The 19,748-nt window shown below is 37.7% G+C and overlaps 1 protein-coding gene and 1 pseudogene across 3 annotated transcripts in view; both read left to right on the plus strand.

The window, feature by feature from the left end:
* LOC134928092 (cadherin-19-like) overlaps positions 1 to 19,748 on the plus strand; it is a 213,782-nt gene that overhangs the window by 180,899 nt on the left and 13,135 nt on the right. For all 3 annotated transcript variants that reach the window (XM_063923397.1, XM_063923398.1, XM_063923396.1), the window contains one exon: positions 7,404 to 7,521. In XM_063923397.1, the coding sequence (XP_063779467.1) occupies positions 7,404 to 7,521 (118 nt within the window). The remainder of the gene's footprint in view (positions 1 to 7,403; positions 7,522 to 19,748) is intronic.
* LOC134930534 (5S ribosomal RNA) lies at positions 19,207 to 19,324 on the plus strand (annotated as a pseudogene).

Below are 19,748 nucleotides of genomic sequence, written 5' to 3' on the forward strand. Positions count from 1 at the left end.
ACATTTAAAGTGTATTGGGTTTACTCTTAAAGCACATCTTTTTGTTCACTTATTTCTCGGAAAGATCTTGGTTTTAAAATTCTCTTCTCAAAGCTTCCAGTTTAATGAGTCCTGAAATGACACAATTCATGGCAATTAGATTGTGATCCAATCAATAACACAGCTGCTAAAGTTTTCTAAAAGCTGAACCTAACCTTGTTATCTTTGTCCTAACATCAACATCAACTTTTGCAAATTAAATTCACAAATAAGTTACGGGAATCAGTATGGCTATGTTATTATTTATTAAATGTTTTTTTATGTTGCTATTTATATGCACTCTTTTAAAGTTCAATCAGAAATGTTGCCAAGTTGTCAATTACATGTTAATTTGTAAATTTCCATAAAATTTTTAACAATGTTACCAGTGAAAAATGAAACAGCGATCATAAAGATCACTTTTAATTTGTTTAAATTTGAATATTTTAAACCCTTTACAAGAAGGTATTATATAGTTACACTGAGAGAATTTTGGTGTGATAATTGGTAGTCTTTTTACCTAATATACTACAAACTGTTGGTAATTATTTTATTGACAATATGTTTATGGCCAACCCACGGTATAAGTATAATATCAATTACCTAATCAAAATATTTTCAATGTATCACAGTACATTTTCTTCAAGGTGCTCAAACATACAAATAAAAGTGTAACGTAAATACAGTACCTATATAAACGGACATGACACTAACAGACTATGCACCATGCAGTTTATTTTTCATATGAGGTATATATATATATATATATATATATATATATATATATTCTGTCAGCGTTTGGTTTAATGTTCCAGGGAGCTAGCTCATGATTGGGCCCGTTAAAAGGATTAGTGTTTTTTTTATTGTTCAGATTGTTTATATTGTTCAAAATGCAATATCAAGTAATTTCAAGTAATCATTTTCATTTATTTAGAGTGACAAATGCATTTAAGGTGCTCAATGCTAGTTTTTTGAGTGACTTTTATTTTATTTTGGGTTATGATGTTTGTGTGCTCTAAGTTCTTAACTACATATGCCCAAGAAATACCCTAACAGTGTAATATTTGTCACCTCTTATACATACAAATGTCTGATGCCATTAGTACACATGGAAATTAATGTTTGTGGCTCATCTTTTACTTTAAAACTACAAGTTCCAACATTGTAGTTCCACAGCAGCTGGAGAGCTACTTATTCCATAGATCTGGAGTAATATTTAGTTGTCAATGGGTCCAAAAGACCCTTGAGAACTAAGTGATCCCTACAATCAACTACAGAAATCCCCATCAGTTGCTTCAATATGTAAATAAACCAGAGGTACAGTAGGTAATCTCCATACAGTATGTACAAGAAGAAGTATAGCAGTATTTTCCTAAGATGTTTACCTGCCTCTAAGTAATGTGCAATGGGCAAGGAATTATTGATAAAGCTGAAAAGGGTCAGTATGTAACTACATCCCTGCACTGGCTTCCAGTGCCCTCCATAATCAAATTCAAATGACTTACCTTCACCCACACAGACCTCAACAATGCCACCTATTCATATATTTTAATCTCATCTTTATACACAGCACGCTGCCTCTTGCCCTATTAAACTCCCTAAAGCCTTTAAATATGTAATTCCTCTCTAAAAGCTACCAATTAAGAAGCACTTATGAGCTGATTCTGTCCTGCCACAAGGGGCACATAGGGTGCAAAGTACTGATGTTTGGAAATTTGCACATGTGCTGGATCGGTACTGTGCATGTGCAGTATGGATCCTGTGTTATCAGATACACTAAAGCTGCAGATGTCAAGTGATTGACAGTCTGTAGACATTTGGGGGCAAAAATGGAGCTGCGACGGATCTGTTTCACAAAATAGACGTGTGTCACCTTTGTTTTGTGGCAGTGCCAATGCCAGGGTCTCTGTCTTCTGATGGAGACTTCATGGCCACTTGGAAGCAGCTGTCAGTTTGGCTTGCATGACCTCATGGATCACTCAGCCAGCTGATGGTGCCACAAGGGATCCAATGCTGCATCCTCGGACACAGCACTTGATCACACATGCATGCAAGAGGCATCAACTTATACCAGACTCCTACTGCTGCACGGTAGCAGCAGAGATGCTAAATCCAACCCCACCTGAATCAGGCTCTTAGTGCTTACTACTCCTGGATATGTTACTCACAATGGGGCTGATTTTGAGATGGAAGCAAAAAAAAATGCAAGTAATTTTGCACCATGAAAAAACCATGTTGTAGTGCAGATGGGGAGATTTAAAATGTGTAAAGAGGTTTAGATTTAAGTGGGGCATGTCCAAACTCACATTTCAATTGCAGTATAAAAATTAAGCTGCCCAGCATTTGTCATGACATGCGAAAACAGTCAGTATTTATCACGCATGCAAAAATGATATTTGCACCCTTTGTATTACTACAGCACATGGCTTGTTCAGGTGCAAAATTACTTGCTTTTTGTTCTTTTCTCCCAACTCAGAATCAGCCCAAAGTTGCACTCTTTCAACTTTACTGATCACCCCTGTAGGTCAGACTCCCTCCTCTTTTCTCATCAGTCCCGTCTTTCAGATATTGTAAGTGATTTATTTCCCTAATGATTTGTGTATTTAATTTGTATATATTAAATGTCCCTGTTTCATGTATGCCCTGTGTTGCCACAGTAAAATACTTTGGTACCTTACAACATAATAATAATAATAATAATAATAATAATAATAATAATAATAATATTTTACCAATAATAATTATTTATTATTTTACCATCATTCTTTACACAGTAGGTAGATTTGTTTTTGTGTTCTTACTGTAGAATGTTCAAATAAGCAACACCTACCTCCCTTGATGGCCATGAGTATAATGTGTGAAACTTAGCAAAGGGTCTATTATACTACAGTACATAGTCAATGAGACAAAAGACAAATGGGTTGAGTTGCTTTTCTTGCATTTGATTACAGTAGCTGCTAAAGGAAGGTGTATGGGAAGAGCCTCAGTGTTTTATCTCTTATACACTAGTTACAACAGAATATTAGATTAAAGTGACAGTGGCTATGAGTAGCAAATATTAATCTGAAATTGACAGTAGAATGTAAGCAGCATGCTGTATGGACTCAATTGTACCACTATACAGTCACATAGCCAGGTATTTGCAGGTATAGCTTATAAATAAGCAAACACTTCCTATATCTATATCTCTGGTATCCTCACAGGTGGCCTCGGGATATTAGGACACTGACACTTTCAGTTGACCACTTTTGCAGTATTGCATATACTGTACAGCACAATAATCAAAAAGTGTGTGAGATATTCAGGTGACTTACAGATAATAAATCTTTATTTACCCAGATTATGTCCTCCATCAGTCAGTTGCTGGCCACATATGCCATAGCTTTATTTCAGTAGCAACATTTCTGTATGTTTACATTTATAGATGAGCATCAGTCTGATATTCTGAGTGTTGGTTACACCATACTAATAAATTAACCATGATTTGGAAGATTATATCAATGTTTGTCAGTGTTTCTGTGGATCAGTATTTTTTTTACTTAATGTTATCCACTACTATACCTTTTCAAGTGAACTTGTGCCAATACATAGCTACATCTGTATATATTGCATGGAGTTCACTGCAGTTCAGATCACTGTATATGCATAGTTTTATTAAGAGTTTAGTTTCATTTTTTTACCAACTGTACAATGGTCAAAAGGTATGATTAAAAATCACAAGAAGGAATGCAGAAAATATGGATACAAAAATGTACATATAAAGACAACACTATTGGTTAAAATAAAGAATGTTCCTTATCTTTGTTGTGTATTCATTAAAGATCTATTGTTACAATATTTATATATTTTCAGATATTTTTTCTATAACTGTTTTGACAAATGTATAATGATTGCAAATTTTAAATAAAAAAAAAAACTTAGTAGTGTGGTACGTAAAAACCTTGCAGTTGGTAATCCCTGTTCACTACAGAAGCACAATTGAAGGTTTAATTTAATGTTATGCTATCGATGACCAGTGACTATTGTATCCATACAATGGATGGGGTATTGATAGGACACAGATACAACTACAGTAGGATATTGTTAAAGGAGTTGAGTGGTTGGAGGCAACCAGCCAGAGTTATTATATATACGTAGTGAGATAATAGTGCAGAAGAAACAGAAGTGGATTCATAGTGTGCTACCCAGGCTGTTCACATGCTAGTAAATGTATGGGGTATTAGGTGTTATGTTTTGTAATATGCTCCATACGAATGCCAAACTCAACTACTGCTAGAGGGCTGGTATGGCGGTTCTGATTTTATTTTTTAGTTTTAAGGTAAATTATAATTTGCTTACCTTAAGATGTGTCAGATGATTTTTGGGCATGTGATATATTATTACATATTAATCTGGCCAGGAGTGAGTAGGATGGAGAGGCCAGGAATTGTATGTACATGTGTTGTATAAATTAGATGGTGCAGTTTCTGCCTAGCTATTTTAGTTTTGATATGCCAAGTGCCTCAGGCATAACTGTTTAACTATCCACACCCATACATAATATTTATGAAAGAAGCAGAATCCCTATATGATACAGAAAGAGACAATTGCCTTTAATGTTAAAATAGATGCAAATATTATGTAATTTGTAGAATTTTATGCATGAGCAAGATTAGTTAGCTTTGCTGTGGGGCAAATAATTATTCTGTTTCTATAGTTAATTTTAGTAAGACACTGCATTATGACTATCAAACTGACTTTGATTGTCACAAGCATTAAAACCATTCAATAAGCAATAAGTGAAGCTGTCATGTACAAAATAATTAGCTTTATGAGAATAGTATAGAGAATTCATCTTCTTCTTCAAACATTTTGATCATATCACATCTCTACTTGACAAGCATGTAGCCATTTGTCTTTTACCTGCAAGCTCATAATTGCATTACAATGGATGCTATTTTCTTTATTGTATTTTCAGAATTAAAAGATGTAGTGTCTGATATTCTGTGGTAATAGTAGTATAAGCAGTTAACTGTTGCTCTATTTGAGAGCACACCAGACTTATAGCATAATATGGTTATAATAATTGGATGATGACAGTCTCCTAAAATCATTTGTAACTGGTCTATTACTGGTCTGTTACTAACCATGCTTTCACTCCAACAATTTAATCAGGGTTCTGATTAACTTTCAAGGATCCTGATGTTTGTATGTTTTTGCATCCCATGGTGTGTCATCAGTTCCAGGCATTGTACATTTTGACCAACCAAATCCTATGTAGTGTGCCTAAAATGGCTGACTCAACAGGATCACTGGTGGGTAGGCTGACCATGCCCTGCAACTGATGGCCAAAATGGTGGCAATACCCATTGTATTATCCTCATAGTCTCTGTATTTAATGCAAAGCTAAACCTCTTTACAATGTTCACAGTTTCTGTATTGCATTATGTTCATATTTTCTGTTAAGAGCCTCGAGTCCTATTTGGAAAAAAAGCACTATATAAATTAAATAATAATAATAATTATTATTATTATTATTAGTTTTGAATGCTGCAGCTAAACTAATTTTCCTTGCAAAATATTTTTTACTGATGCTGTGTCACTCTCTCAATTATTTGTCTGTATTGTACTGAATCTACATGTAAAATACACTGCAAACACATAAAGCCACTAACAAAACTGCACCAACATGAATTTTTATTTTGTCTCAGAAACTTTCCCAATCTGATCTCTCTCCTCTTGTTATTTGCTCCAATTACCAATTTTCATTTTGAGTATCCATTTTGTGTTATCCATAGCCTTATATAAAACTACTTCCCTTAACTTCCAAACATTGAAGCATTCCATGAAATGAAATCTCACTTCTTCTGGCATACATAAAATTGCTCTCCGTAAAGCAAAATAATGTCCAACACTATTATTTGTTATAAATATTTATTTTGGATAAATGAGAAATATGTGTTTATTAATAGGAATGCAGTAAGATATACTGTACATAAGAAAGTGGTGCAGAAACTCTTTGGTTGCAAAAACCAATTTAAAATGAGGAATGTTGATAAAATGGTGTATAATGATTCCAAATCCATAACTGTCAAAATGATATAGTCAAATCATGGCCCACAATACATGAGCATGTATTTTAAAGGGACGCGGTCACATCACCATGGCGACACCGGAATCCCCAGCGCTCAGAATTCCGGCAGTTTGAATGCTGACCCGCAGCCTCTATTCCCACTCGTGGCTGTCCACAACACCCATAGAGTGAGAATAGAACCTGTAGTGAGTGCAGCGAGCCACCAAGCCCGCTTTGTGGCGAAAGCAGTGAGCCCACAAGGGGCTTCATTGGGCTTGCCCCTCCCTCACCAGCATTTTGCTGCTGGGATCCCGGGGTCAGTTTGCTGACCTCTGGGATCCCAAATGATGGTCTCCCAGCCCCAACCCCTTTTAAGACATTGTTATACTATAATTAGCTTGCTGTGTTTTAAGGGTCCTTAATTTCATTGTTTCCTAAATAGTTACACCGCCATTAAATGTCTTACCTTTTATTCAGTCTTGTTTGTTTGAGATCAATATGCTTTCACCTCATGTATATCTCACAGGTGACATAGTACACTCTTAAGCTACAGCTGTTGACAATACTGTATAAAGGGCTATTTGTAAATTGAAATATTTTTCAATCATAAAAAAACAAAAACATATTTGAAATCAGTAAATAGCACATTTAAGCCTAGTGACTGTAATATATATATATATATATATATATATATATATATACTGTATGTATATATATACTGTATATATATATATACTGTATATATATATATATATATATATATATATATATTCACTTGCTATTGCAAAGAACAACCTTTTTTCCTAATATCATTTTCACATTTAAATTGCTTTATGATTTCAAATGTAGGTGCAATATAAAGAAGACTGTAAAGTACAGATTTAACCAATAAAATGAGTGAAGCACTACGTATCTATATACTGTATAAGGAAAGCAACATTAACTAAATTCCTGTTATGTGTGTACATCATGATTTATCCTTTTAAGTTTCCATTATGTATATTTTTAAATTGAAAACAAAATTGCCCATTTTCTGATCAATTTGCTAAAGCACTCAAATGATTTCCATGCATTAGATTATACACATAGTGTTATATCGGTCAATTTGTGGATTTCAATAACCTTTTTCAGTGATTTCAAATTATTGTTTGTACATTGCATGTTCTGAGAAAGGAATGCATAATTGCAACAAGTTACTCCACATTTTTGATTACCTTGCTTTAATTACTGCTTTAGATGCATTTAGGCTTTCCTAATTACTGTACCTGTGTTTTGTTCAGCTTATATTATTTCTACACAATTGTATTAACATATTTAAATGTTTTGATTTTAGCACGTAAAGACCATAATTGCAGGTGATATAGATGAATCTCCACTCACACTTCCATTCTCCTTTACTTTACCCTCTGAAGAAACCAACAATGCAAACTTTACAGTCATAGACAATGGAGGTAATGTTTTACAATTTTTCAGTTTATATTTTTAGTCTGTGTTAAATAAATATCTTGCACTTCTAGCATAGAAGCATCAGCTTCAATGCTACTGTATGTTATTTAGTGTTTATTTAAGATGCATTTAATGCAACCCACAAGATTTAGGAGAGCTTTCACCAGGAGTAGTTTGCATAGGTAGGGTCAGTGGCGTAACTACTGCCCCCACAGCCACTGCAGAGGCTTGGAGGCACAGGGCTGTGGGGGCACCGCCACTGATTCAGAGCAGATTGACATGCGGACTAGTCGTTCGCATGTCAATCTGCTAAATGTCCCTTCCAAAATGGCCACCGCCACAATGGAGACATGCTAGAAGTCATACCTGACCTCTAGCATCTAGGAGGTGCCGAGACCCGCGGGAGCGCATAGCGCTGGCCGCAGCTGGCGGCACCCTGCAGCCCTGCTACCCTTCTACCATGGAGCAGTGGGGGCAGCAGCAGCAGCAACGGGGGGATCGGGCAGTGGCACACTACACAGATGGGTGCGGTTTGGGCAGCATTACTCCCCATGACACCCAGTGCATGAAATCCCTGGCAACAAGCATTACCCCCTGGCAATGAGCTTGACACCTAACGCATGAAACCTCTGGCAACAAGCATAAAACCCATTGTATGAAACCCCTAGCAACGAGCATGACACCCTGAGCATGAAAACCCCTGGCACCGTGCATGGAACCAAGATCATGAAACCCTTGATAATGATCAGGTAATTTAAAAGTAATTAGAAGCCTTACTGTAGGGCTTAATGTGTAATGGGCATTGCAGTGTGTGGCATAATATATAATGGGCATTGTGGTGTGTGGCATAATGTATCACAGACATTGTGGTATGTGGTATAATGTATACTGGGCATTGCGGTGTGTGTCATAATGTGTCACAGGCATGACGGTGTGTGGTATACTGTATCACAGGCATTGTATGTGGCATAATGTCTTAGGGCCATTGCAGTGTGTGGCATAATGTATAATGGGCATTGCGGTGTGTGGCATAATGTGTCACAGGCATGATGGTGTGTGGTATAATGTCTCAGGGACACTGCAGTGTGTGGCATAATTTATAATGGGCATTGCGGTGTGTGGCATAATGTATCACAGACATTGTGGTATGTGGTATAATGTATACTGGGCATTGCGGTGTGTGTCATAATGTGTCACAGGCATGACGGTGTGTGGTATACTGTATCACAGGCATTGTATGTGGCATAATGTCTTAGGGGCATTGCAGTGTGTGGCATAATGTATAATGGGCATTGCGGTGTGTGGCATAATGTGTCACAGGCATGACGGTGTGTGGTATAATGTCTCAGGGACACTGCAGTGTGTGGCATAATTTATAATGGGCATTGCGGTGTAGCATAATGTGTGACAGGCATTATGGTGTGTGGCATTATGTCTAAGGGCCATTGCAGTGTGTGGCATAATGTCTTAGGGGCATTGCAGTGTGTGGTATAATGTATAATGGGCATTGCGGTGTGTGGCATAATGTGTCACAGGCATGACGTGTGTGGTATAATGTCTCAGGGACATTGCAGTGTGTGGCATAATTTATAACGGGCATTGCGGTATGGCATAATGTGTCACAGGCATTACGGTGTGTGGCATAATGTATAACGGCCATTGCAGTCTGTGGTATAATGTGTAAGTGGCATTAATATAAGGAGGAATAATGACAAATAATGTAAGGGGCATGAATCAGGATTATTTTTTTTTCCTGTGGTTGCCAATGTCTCGGAGTGCAGGTTGCAAAACTCTGGTATAAGGTAGTGATGAGCGAGGTTCGGTTTTACTCGGTTTTACTCGGTTCTCAAAACGGCATCTTATTGGCTATCCAAAACACGTGACATCCGTGAGCCAATAAGATGCCGTTTTGAGAACCGAGTAAAACCGAGTAAAACCGAATCCGCTCATCACTAGTATAAGGTAGTCTTTTCCTACAACGCCACGCCACTTTCAGCAAAGCCACACCCATTTTAATGAAGCCACACCTTTTTTGGTGCACACGCTGATGTCAAGCGCAAATTCTTCACTTTGATAGTGCCAATTAAGAGAGATGGGGGGGGGGGCAGAGAATTTTTTGGCTTGGGGGATAATAATTTCTAGTTATGCCACTGGGTAGGATTGTTATCAGAATGACATGTTACATGTTGTGATTAGCTTCATTTTCTTCAAAGCACTCCTGGAAGGAAGCTATGAAATCCTGCAGGCAGCATTTCACATACAATTAGTGCATAATATATTTATTTATGTCAAGTCAGCAATATGTGTTTGTCTTCTTTATACATTTACATGTAAAGTCTAATTAATTGTTTTTTGGCCAAATGTACTATATTTGTTTCTTGGACACGAGAAAAAACATACAATGTACTGTAATACAAGAATGGAACCTGAGAAATAAAGGTTTATTTCTATAGGTATCATTTGGTGTGAATTATGTAACTTGTACCATAATCCATTACACCTAATTACGGGGGTCATTCCGAGTTGATCGTAGCGGTGCAAAATTTTGCATCGCTACGATCAACTTTCCTGACATGCGGGGGGACGCCCAGCACGGGGCTAGTCCGCCCCGCATGTCAGTGCCGGCCCCCCTCGCAGAAGTGCAAAGGCATCGCACAGCGGCGATGCCTTTGCACTTCAGGAGTAACTCCCGGCCGGCGCAGTTTTTGCGAGCTGGCTGGGAGCTACTCTTCGCTCCCCGGCCCGCAGCGGCTGCATGTGACATCATGCAGCCGCAGCGGCCCGCCCCCCCATTCGGTCCGGCCATGCCTACGAACGGCTAAACGCCGCCGTTTCGCCCCCTCCCGCCCATCGATTGCCTCTGCCAGAGGCGATCTCTGTCCTGCAACGGCCATCTGCGCACAAAGGCGCCGGCGCATGCGCAGCAGGGACCCGTTCGCTCTGCTGCATGAAAACGCAGCAAGCGAACAGGTCGGAATGACCCCCTATATATGATCTTTCATCAGTCTATTTTACATCACAGTAATAAACTATTGGATTGCTATAGGTTAAGTAGTAGTACAGTATATTACTTGCATGATTTTATTTAAAAAGACACATTTTTTGATGTCAGGGTTGAGCATTATAAAGGCTGATTTACTCAAGTGCTGTGGAAGAATGATAATGATTACACCTTCACATCACAGATGGTATGAATAGATCAGTTTTAATTACCATCAGTACATAAGCATATTATACTGTATATGGTATTTTGGGACAAATGTCTGTGATGTGTGTGACATTTGAGGGATGCATTTTGACCCCCTTTAATGCCAATTTTAACATCTTGATTAAACAAAAAAACATTTCAGCTTTATGAAATTTGTGTATTTATATTAAAAATAACAAAGTAAAAAAAAAAAATTCAAGTACTCATGCATAGATAGCTTCCATACTCTTTGCTAATAATCACTAAATCAATCCATGTGTAATGCTAATTGATGCCTATAGGATGCAGGTCATTCACTACAGTATGTTAGTGAATGACCTACTGTAAATAGTTATTATTATTATTATTATTATTACTATTGTTACTTCAAGCTATCAGCTTAATAAGACATTTTTTCAGTAAAAAGACTTTACATTATCACCCAGTGGTCCTATTATTGCATCAATCATTATTTTAATAAACAACCTTAAACTAAATACCCAAATTCCAAACAGTGGCCCTCATTCCGAGTTGATCGGTCGCAAGGCGAATTTAGCAGAGTTACACACGCTAAGCCGCCGCCTACTGGGAGTGAATCTTAGCTTCTTAAATTTGCGACCGATGTATTCGCAATATTGCGATTACTAACTACTTAGCAGTTTCAGAGTAGCTTCAGACTTACTCTGCCTGTGCGATCAGTTCAGTGCTTGTCGTTCCTGGTTGACGTCACAAACACACCCAGCGTTCGCCCAGGCACTCCCACCGTTTCTCCGGCCACTCCTGCGTTTTTTCCGGAAACGGTAGCGTTTTCAGCCACACGCCCCTGAAACGCCGTGTTTCCGCCCAGTAACACCCATTTCCTGTCAATCACATTACGATCGCCGGAGCGATGAAAAAGCCGTGAGTAAAATTACTTTCTACATAGCAAAGTTACTTGGCGCAGTCGCAGTGCGAACATTGCGCATGCGTACTAAGCGGATTTTCATTGCGATGCGATGAAAAATACCGAGCGAACAACTCGGAATGAGGGCCAGTATTACAAATCAGACACAGAAGTAGGGTGAAAGAGGTTATGGCTTTAATTTATTGATTGAATTGGAATGGAATTATAAAGGGTGCACAGAAAAAAGCAGTGCAACTTTGGCTACAGTCACGTACGTTATTTAAATAAACTGAGGTGGCAAACACCCCAGTGCAAACAGGATTAGGCTGTCCCACTTTCTCTCAATTGTCATAGCAGTGTCCTCACCCTGACATGAATACTAGGTCCTCCCCTGAGATAGAGACAAAGCTCACCATTCTCATAGAGTAAGTGCCACCAAACCACTCTTGCAACATATGACATTGCTGAGGTGACAATGCCAACTTCAGAGGAGCACAGCCCAGTGCCCTAGTGTGACCTCCTAATTCAAGCTGCAAAATAGATAAAAGCCTCTCAAGGAACAACTGCAAACCCTTCCCACCTAAACGAACATATTAACTCAATACACATCCACTTTTTAAATCTTATCTAAAGGTGCTAAATAACACGACCCCCCCCCCCCCCCCAATTAAGGACAAAATCAGAAACAGCACGTTCACTTTACACCTTACCTTATGCAAAGTTGCCCTCCTTGACTCCAGAATAGACATGGTATACTGTAATCATAATAACTCAGCCCTGGATCAACAAGAGGAGAGAGTATTAAGCTCAAATTTAATTGCATTGATCAACTGAATACCTTTAAATGTCCACAACTAATTTCCTCCCAGATGGATAACTACATAATCGGGAGACACAGCATGTGACTCCACCTCTCAGAGATGATACAGTAGGCCTTTCCAACACATACCACATGTTCCTAACCACCTAATAATATAAGTGCCAAGTAACTTTGAGCCCTTCCTGTTAAACGATGCCTACTTGCCCAATATATTTATAAAAGTGCCCCATGTGCTAAAATATCATACATTGTCTCTGCAAAAAATAAAATAAGGAAGATGCTTTCTTATTGTTATTCTTATTTACAGCTTTAATCCTCCTTGAAAGAGTCCTGTCAGTGATTCAAAGCATGCCCCATTCCTCAAATTAAACATGCCTATCACATGGTGAAAACCACAATATTTTTTCTATAAATTATCACTTTCATCAATTCATGAATAAAACAGGCAGCTTTGTAATCCTGATGGTTCTCTAACTATATGGAGTATCCAAATCTGTGAGGTTATTAAGTCCTGCAAATAGTAGCCTTCCTCTGACTCGGGGCGCACCACCAAATGGACACGTTAATATTGATACAAACTGTATTTAGATTGTCCCATTTTGATTAATTACTTATTAATATTACTATTTCAGTGGTGCCTAGTCATTTCTTTTTTTGTAGGTTATAAAGTCCTTTCATGAATCCCTCTACTTCTCACTTGGATTGCCCATATAACCCCCTCAATGCCTGACCCTCCAGATTCTGCCTCTTCCATATTGTTCACGTCTATATCTTCTGTTTGGGATTCTCACCCTTTTCTTTATAGACCCGATTTCACTGTATGAGGTAAATACAGCAATTTAACAGCTGAAACCAGTGAACCCCTGGAACGAATGGTCTATGTAGTGAATATTACAAGATTCTGTCTCCAAAGATTGGAGAGTCCCTAGTTTTGGCCTTTTAATGAATTAATTTATTCCTAATCACTTCCATTATATTTCATTTCAGCTATCCTGAAGGTTCTTCTAAACCTGATAAAGACTTATACTGCCCTGGCTCTTACCATTCCATTTTCCTGTTAAACCAAGATTGCAAACTCCTAACAAAGATACTTGTATACAGTCTAAAGATCATTTTGCCTCACATTATCCATTTTGGATTAAATGGAAATAATTTGAGTAGTTAATGTTGCATATTAACTGGCATCCATCTTATCCTCCCCAAGCTGCTGACACTTCTCTTACTTGCTAAATACTCTCATTGGATACTAAGAAGGCATTTAACCTCATCCATTGGGATCATCTTTTTAGTACCTTACTCTATTTTGGATTCCATGGCCTTTTTGTTGAATTATTTAAAAATGCTGTATTTATTGTCCCAACCTCAAATTTCCTGCAATGGCTGCCTGTCCTCCCCAATTATCATAAAAAAGTCACAAAACAGGGCTGCCCCTTTTATCCCCTATTATTTGCAGTTGCACTTGAACCACTGCCCATTGCATTAAGGGCTTCCCGCCTCTTTCATTGCTTTCAAGTTGGTGACCTTGAACTTAAAGTCATTCTGTTTGCTGATGATATGCTGTTGTCCCTTACACACCCAGAGGAGTCTATTCCAGATGTCGTGTATATTATTACCTACTTTGGGTCTAAGCCTGGTTATAGAGTTAATGTAGGGTTAATGTAGACAAATCCAAGGCTATGATAAATAAGAGATATGCTTCCAAATTTCTCTCTATTCCCACCTTATTGTCCTTCAAAATTGTTACTTCTCACTTCAAATATTTAGGTGCACAAATACATCTTTCTAAACTTTATGGTCTCAACTTCTCCCCTGTCATCTCTAAATTCAAAATCATGTTTCATAATTGGAAACTACTTCCCCTATCTCTTTTGGGACGTACAGTGGTTCTCAAAACTATATATTTATATCCTCTCCTTGCAAACGCCCCTTTAAAGCTGCATTGAGATACAGGTATATTGATCTTGGCATTGCAGAATGATATTCTTGATGTATCCTCAACATATGCTTTGCTCAAAAATTATGATTACACCTTTAAAATCTTACAGCTTGTGTACAGGAAGTGCACCATTAATATGGTTTACGTGACTCCCACCCAATGGAAGCATATGATCTCCATAGGGTCTCGGGTTTGCCATCACTTGAATGCCAGTTTATTTCACTGTTTCTGGGAATGTGGTAAAACTTGAAAATTCTTGTGTACAATGTTATGTTTTATTAATACATTGATTTCCCTGTTACTGCTTCCTGACCCTCTTGACATGTCTTTGCGCCAACTTTTCAGGTTTGAATCTAGTCCTCTTTAAGGCTTCAGTTATTCCTCTCCTTAAAGTTATAGTTACTGTTTCTAAGAATTGTATACTATTACATTGGACCTCTTGCTCCTCTCTTTTGATTAATGAAGTCAAACAGAAGCTACAGTACTACAACTTTTATATTTTGATAGACCCTCGGCATTACTAAATGTAGAAAAGGGAATAATCAGTTTCTACAAAAATTGGGTCCTTTTATAGAACACCTTGAGCAAACTATAATTGAAAAAAGTACACACCAATGGCGCTGCACTCTGAATCAGCAGAAATGTTACAGGAAATAAGTCACCAAACTTATATAAATGATCACATGCAATAAAATGTAACAATTTCATTTGCACTTTACATTTCCCAACAATAGATGATGACACAATGTTTCCTCCATAAATAAAAAAACAAACATAAACAACACAACGGTGTAATATTGCAATGCAAATGGGTCTCCAACACGTGAATGTTAGAAAGAGAAGGGTGCAAACAGTCCTATCCAGAAGATCGAAGTTCCTCAATTCCGTTACATCACTGAACATGGGAAGAGCTGATGTATACTGTGAAAACTCTTACATGTATGCCTAATTCAAAGAAGTTGGTGCTAAGCATATAAAGGTTTCTTTATAACTTCTTTCTCTATCCACAGATTTTATAAGTTGTTTATCTTGCCTGTCTAATGTATAAACAATGAGAAAAGGACTCAATTGTAGTGATATAAAAGTTAAATAAAACCAACGGAATTTGGGAACTTCAATCGTCTGGATCGGACTGTTTGTACCCTCCTCTTTCTAAGATTCACATGTTGGAGACCCATTTGCAATTCAGTATTACACTATTGCGCTTATTATGTTTGTTTCTTTATATATGGACAATTTCTTTGGAATTGAGGAGAAATCGTATATACATTGCCCCTCACAGGAGAAAAATACGTTGCCCCACACAGGAAAAAAATACATTGTACCACCCTGGAAAAAATTTAAACACATTGCCCATCTTCCATTATTTGCTGACAGAGTGCCCCTATATATATATATATATATATATAAAGAAATGTAAATGTCTATGCATACACACATAAAAATACAGTATATATATTTTACTAAGAGCAGGCAGGGTAGGACAGGTGACAGGCTGTCTTGAATGTGCTTGGCTGGCAGACAGGGTTTTCACCTTTTCTCCCTGTTTACTTTTTTTGCACTTGGGACGTTAACAAAATGTCAGATCAACAGCGGTAACTGCAGGAGGAGAGGACCTTCTCAGAGAGCAGTACCAGGAGAGAGATGACCAGAAATTAGTGGACAGGCACCCTTCTCCTGCCAGACTGCATCCTTCTCCCTTTTAATTAAGGCTACAAGCATACTATAATAAGTCAGTCTGACTAATTATTATTACCTATCCGGTGCAGTCAGCAGCTCACCGCTTAAAGTTGAGGTGCTCGATCGAGTTGTGCTGCAATCGTGGCAGTCAGTGCCACAATCCAGATGCCACAAAACCTCCACTGGCCCTGTCCTTGAAATGTGCCTAGGCCTTTGTCTAGCCTATGCCTGGGGTGGGCTCTGGAGGATCACAATAGCTGGCACTTCAGTGCAATCACTAAATTACTATGTCAGGTATCCTCTAAATGCAGCCCATGGACTGCACATAACAAAGAGTTTTTATTGTGGTGGTATAAATATTTACATATTCACATTCAATTAAACATATTCTATAGATGGGTAGGTACTGTGTATGTGTATATATATATATATATATATATATATACAGTGAAAGGCTTGCGATGATGGGGGACGGAAATCCACTGACCCCGTGTCACAAAACCAGGCGGCACTCCACGGATTTGGTGAAAAGCATAAATGTTTTATGGATAAAACAACAGGAGGGTGAGTGCCAGCTACACCGCAAAGATATATATATATATATATATATACTGCTCAAAAAATAAAGGGAACACTAAAATAACACATCCTAGATCTGAGTGAATGAAATATTCTTATTAAGTACTTTGTTCTCTACATAGTTGGATGTGCTGACAACAAAATCACACAAAAATTATCAATGGAAATCAAATTTATTAACCCATGGAGGTCTGGATTTGGAGTCACACTCAAAATTAAAGTGGAAAAGCACACTACAGGCTGATCCAACCTTGATGTAATGTCCTTAAAATAAGTCAAAATGAGGCTCAGTAGTGTGTGTGGCCTCAACGTGACTGTATGACCTCCCTACAATGCTCCTCATGAGGTGGCGGATGGTCTCCTGAGGGATCTCCTTCACTATTCATACTACTAACATGAAATCAATATTCATCACTTTTTCATTTTTTTCTTCATTTTTTTCTTGGTTTTATAATTATTTTTCTATTATTCCCCCCCCCCCTTTTTCACTCTCAGTCCCAGCCCCCATAACCACCACCCCCCATTCTCATTCCACACACTGCACACCACCATTCACATTATTCACATTTATTATTTACTATTTATTCTGATTATTTTTATTTATATTTTTATATTATTATTTACATTTATAGTTATTTTTATTTTTATTAATATTTTTTTCATTTTTGTATATATTTATAAATATAAATATATATATATATATATATATATATATATATATATATTAATCTCATTCCAACATTCATTTGATTTTGATTCTCACCCCTAATAATTCTTCTCATTTGTTTGACACTATGTATACACCTTGTACTACAATTCAGTCTATCTCCTATTTTATTTAATTCCAATCCTCTCCTGTCATATTCACTCCCTTTAACAAGCAGCAAGCTCCATTATCAGTGTATAATTAATATCAAATATGATATATATATGATATATATATATATATATATATATGATAGAACCTGTGTTGAGATGCTATTTGCTGCTCTCAGAATAGGGTATTAGCGTCCCTATATAAAGTAAACAAGCAAAAAGGAAAAAGAGAGCGCAAATAGACTTGAATTATTCCATATTTATTATATCTAAAATTGCACATACACCAAAATTTAATTTAAACTATACCAATTGGCAACTGGATTTAAAACAACTTAGCACTTTAAAAATATATTTCATAGCATAGGATCCCTAACACTCGAATATCCTTATGGTTCCACTCAAGTAATACCCTACTGATTACCAGATAGTTTTCACAGGTGTCCTTTAGTGAAATCAGTGTAGAAAGAGTCCAAGAATGGTGAAAGACCCTTATTTATATCCACCAGTCACGTCCTGTGTGATAATACATGTATTTATACCGTAATCATGGTTATTGTTTCTTTTAAGAAAGAATTGAAACAGTTAATGTAGCAAATATACTGATACTTCAGGTAGCTAAAAGTCAGTTTGTAAAGCAGGCTTTATCTCATATTGCAGCCTCTCTAGAGCGTCTCCGTCTGCCGCTCTCTACCTTAATCACTTATTGTGTTCAGAGCGGTTAGGCTTACCGCTTCCCGAGAGTTTTGGTCCACGGCGCCGGGATTGCGCGCACCGCCTGGCGTGTCCAAGGTGATTGTAGCTGCGGCGCCTGTGTTCACCTCTCAGTGCCCGACTGGACCGCTGGCTCCAGGCATGTGATCGGCAGCCACGGTCCCTACTTTGCAAAGGGACCAATGCAGGTGGCTCCAGACCCAGGACCGGACTGTCCAATATAGTGAATGATGCTGAAATCGGTGGCAACCAAATCCGTGAAGAGTGTTTGGATCCTAAAAACACCCTGACGCGTTTCTCGACCGTTATAAGCTGGTCGTTTCTTCAGAGGGAAGTGGAACCATAAGGATATTCGAGTGTTAGGGATCCTATGCTATGAAATATATTTTTAAAGTGCTAAGTTGTTTTAAATCCAGTTGCCAATTGGTATAGTTTAAATTAAATTTTGGTGTATGTGCAATTTTAGATATAATAAATATGGAATAATTCAAGTCTATTTGCGCTCTCTTTATATTGTAAAACAGGACAGTAGAAGTGTTCCTCTATCTTTTTTTGGTATCAGTATAGTTCCTCACCACCCTCTCATTTTCTCATTCGATGCCCAGGCAGATGATTAATAAGCAGAAGTGGTGTGCAACCAAACCTGATCCCCTTTTTCCTCCCTCATTTTCTTTCTGATACTCTTCCCTATATCTTCCTATCTTTTTCCTTCACACCATACCAATTTCATAGTAGGGTCACACCATCATTCCTTCAGGACTTCTACAAACCTGGGGAGCCCAATCATATACCTCTAGATCAAAGCCCTCGATCGCCTTGGTTTCTATAGGACTTCTAGCAATCATTACATGTGATTCATCTACCCAATGTTTACAACATAAAAGAGGCCTCACTTCATCAGATTTTCTTTGAAGCCGACACCAAGTAGACCATAACAGTATCAGGTCTGGGAGACTATAAGAGAATACCAGACATCACTTTTTTCTAGATTTGGGAGCATTTATAACACAACTCTTGGGAATTCTCTCAGAGTCTACGATACAAAGTTCCTGGTGTCATCAGGTGTGATATATCTACCTGCGGTCAAACTATACTGAGTATGCCCAACCTCATCTGATCTTGGAAGCCAAGCACTGTGGGCCAGGTCAGTACCTGGTTGGGAGACCACCAGGGAATACCGGGTACGGCAGGTATTTTTTCCAAACCAAGGACACAGGACCTAGAACCACAATCCTCTATCTTTCCCCCTTTTTTGTAATTTATATCCAGTCAGGAATTAGGGTGGAGCCTGGTACACATCATACTGTAGATTTTTCTTCCTCCTGGTATATTCCTATCATAGGTTATACTGTTATAATTTCAGGAAGAAGATATTATACAAACAGATAAGATGTATAATTTACAATATTGGAGACACATACATATTTTCGTTCACAGAGCCATCACGCCAAACTGAGATTACATCATGTGATGTTTATTTGGATTAAGAATGTTATCTTTAATTGTTAGAATTTTTCTTTTTCTCTTCTCTCTTTTTGCCTCATAGCTATTGTTTTAAGAAGGGTGCAAATAAAAGTTATATTTTAAACAGAACACATCACTCTATTTTCAATAAAA

This window comes from Pseudophryne corroboree, chromosome 5 (assembly GCF_028390025.1).
Source record: "Pseudophryne corroboree isolate aPseCor3 chromosome 5, aPseCor3.hap2, whole genome shotgun sequence".
Taxonomy (NCBI): Eukaryota; Metazoa; Chordata; class Amphibia; order Anura; family Myobatrachidae; genus Pseudophryne; species Pseudophryne corroboree.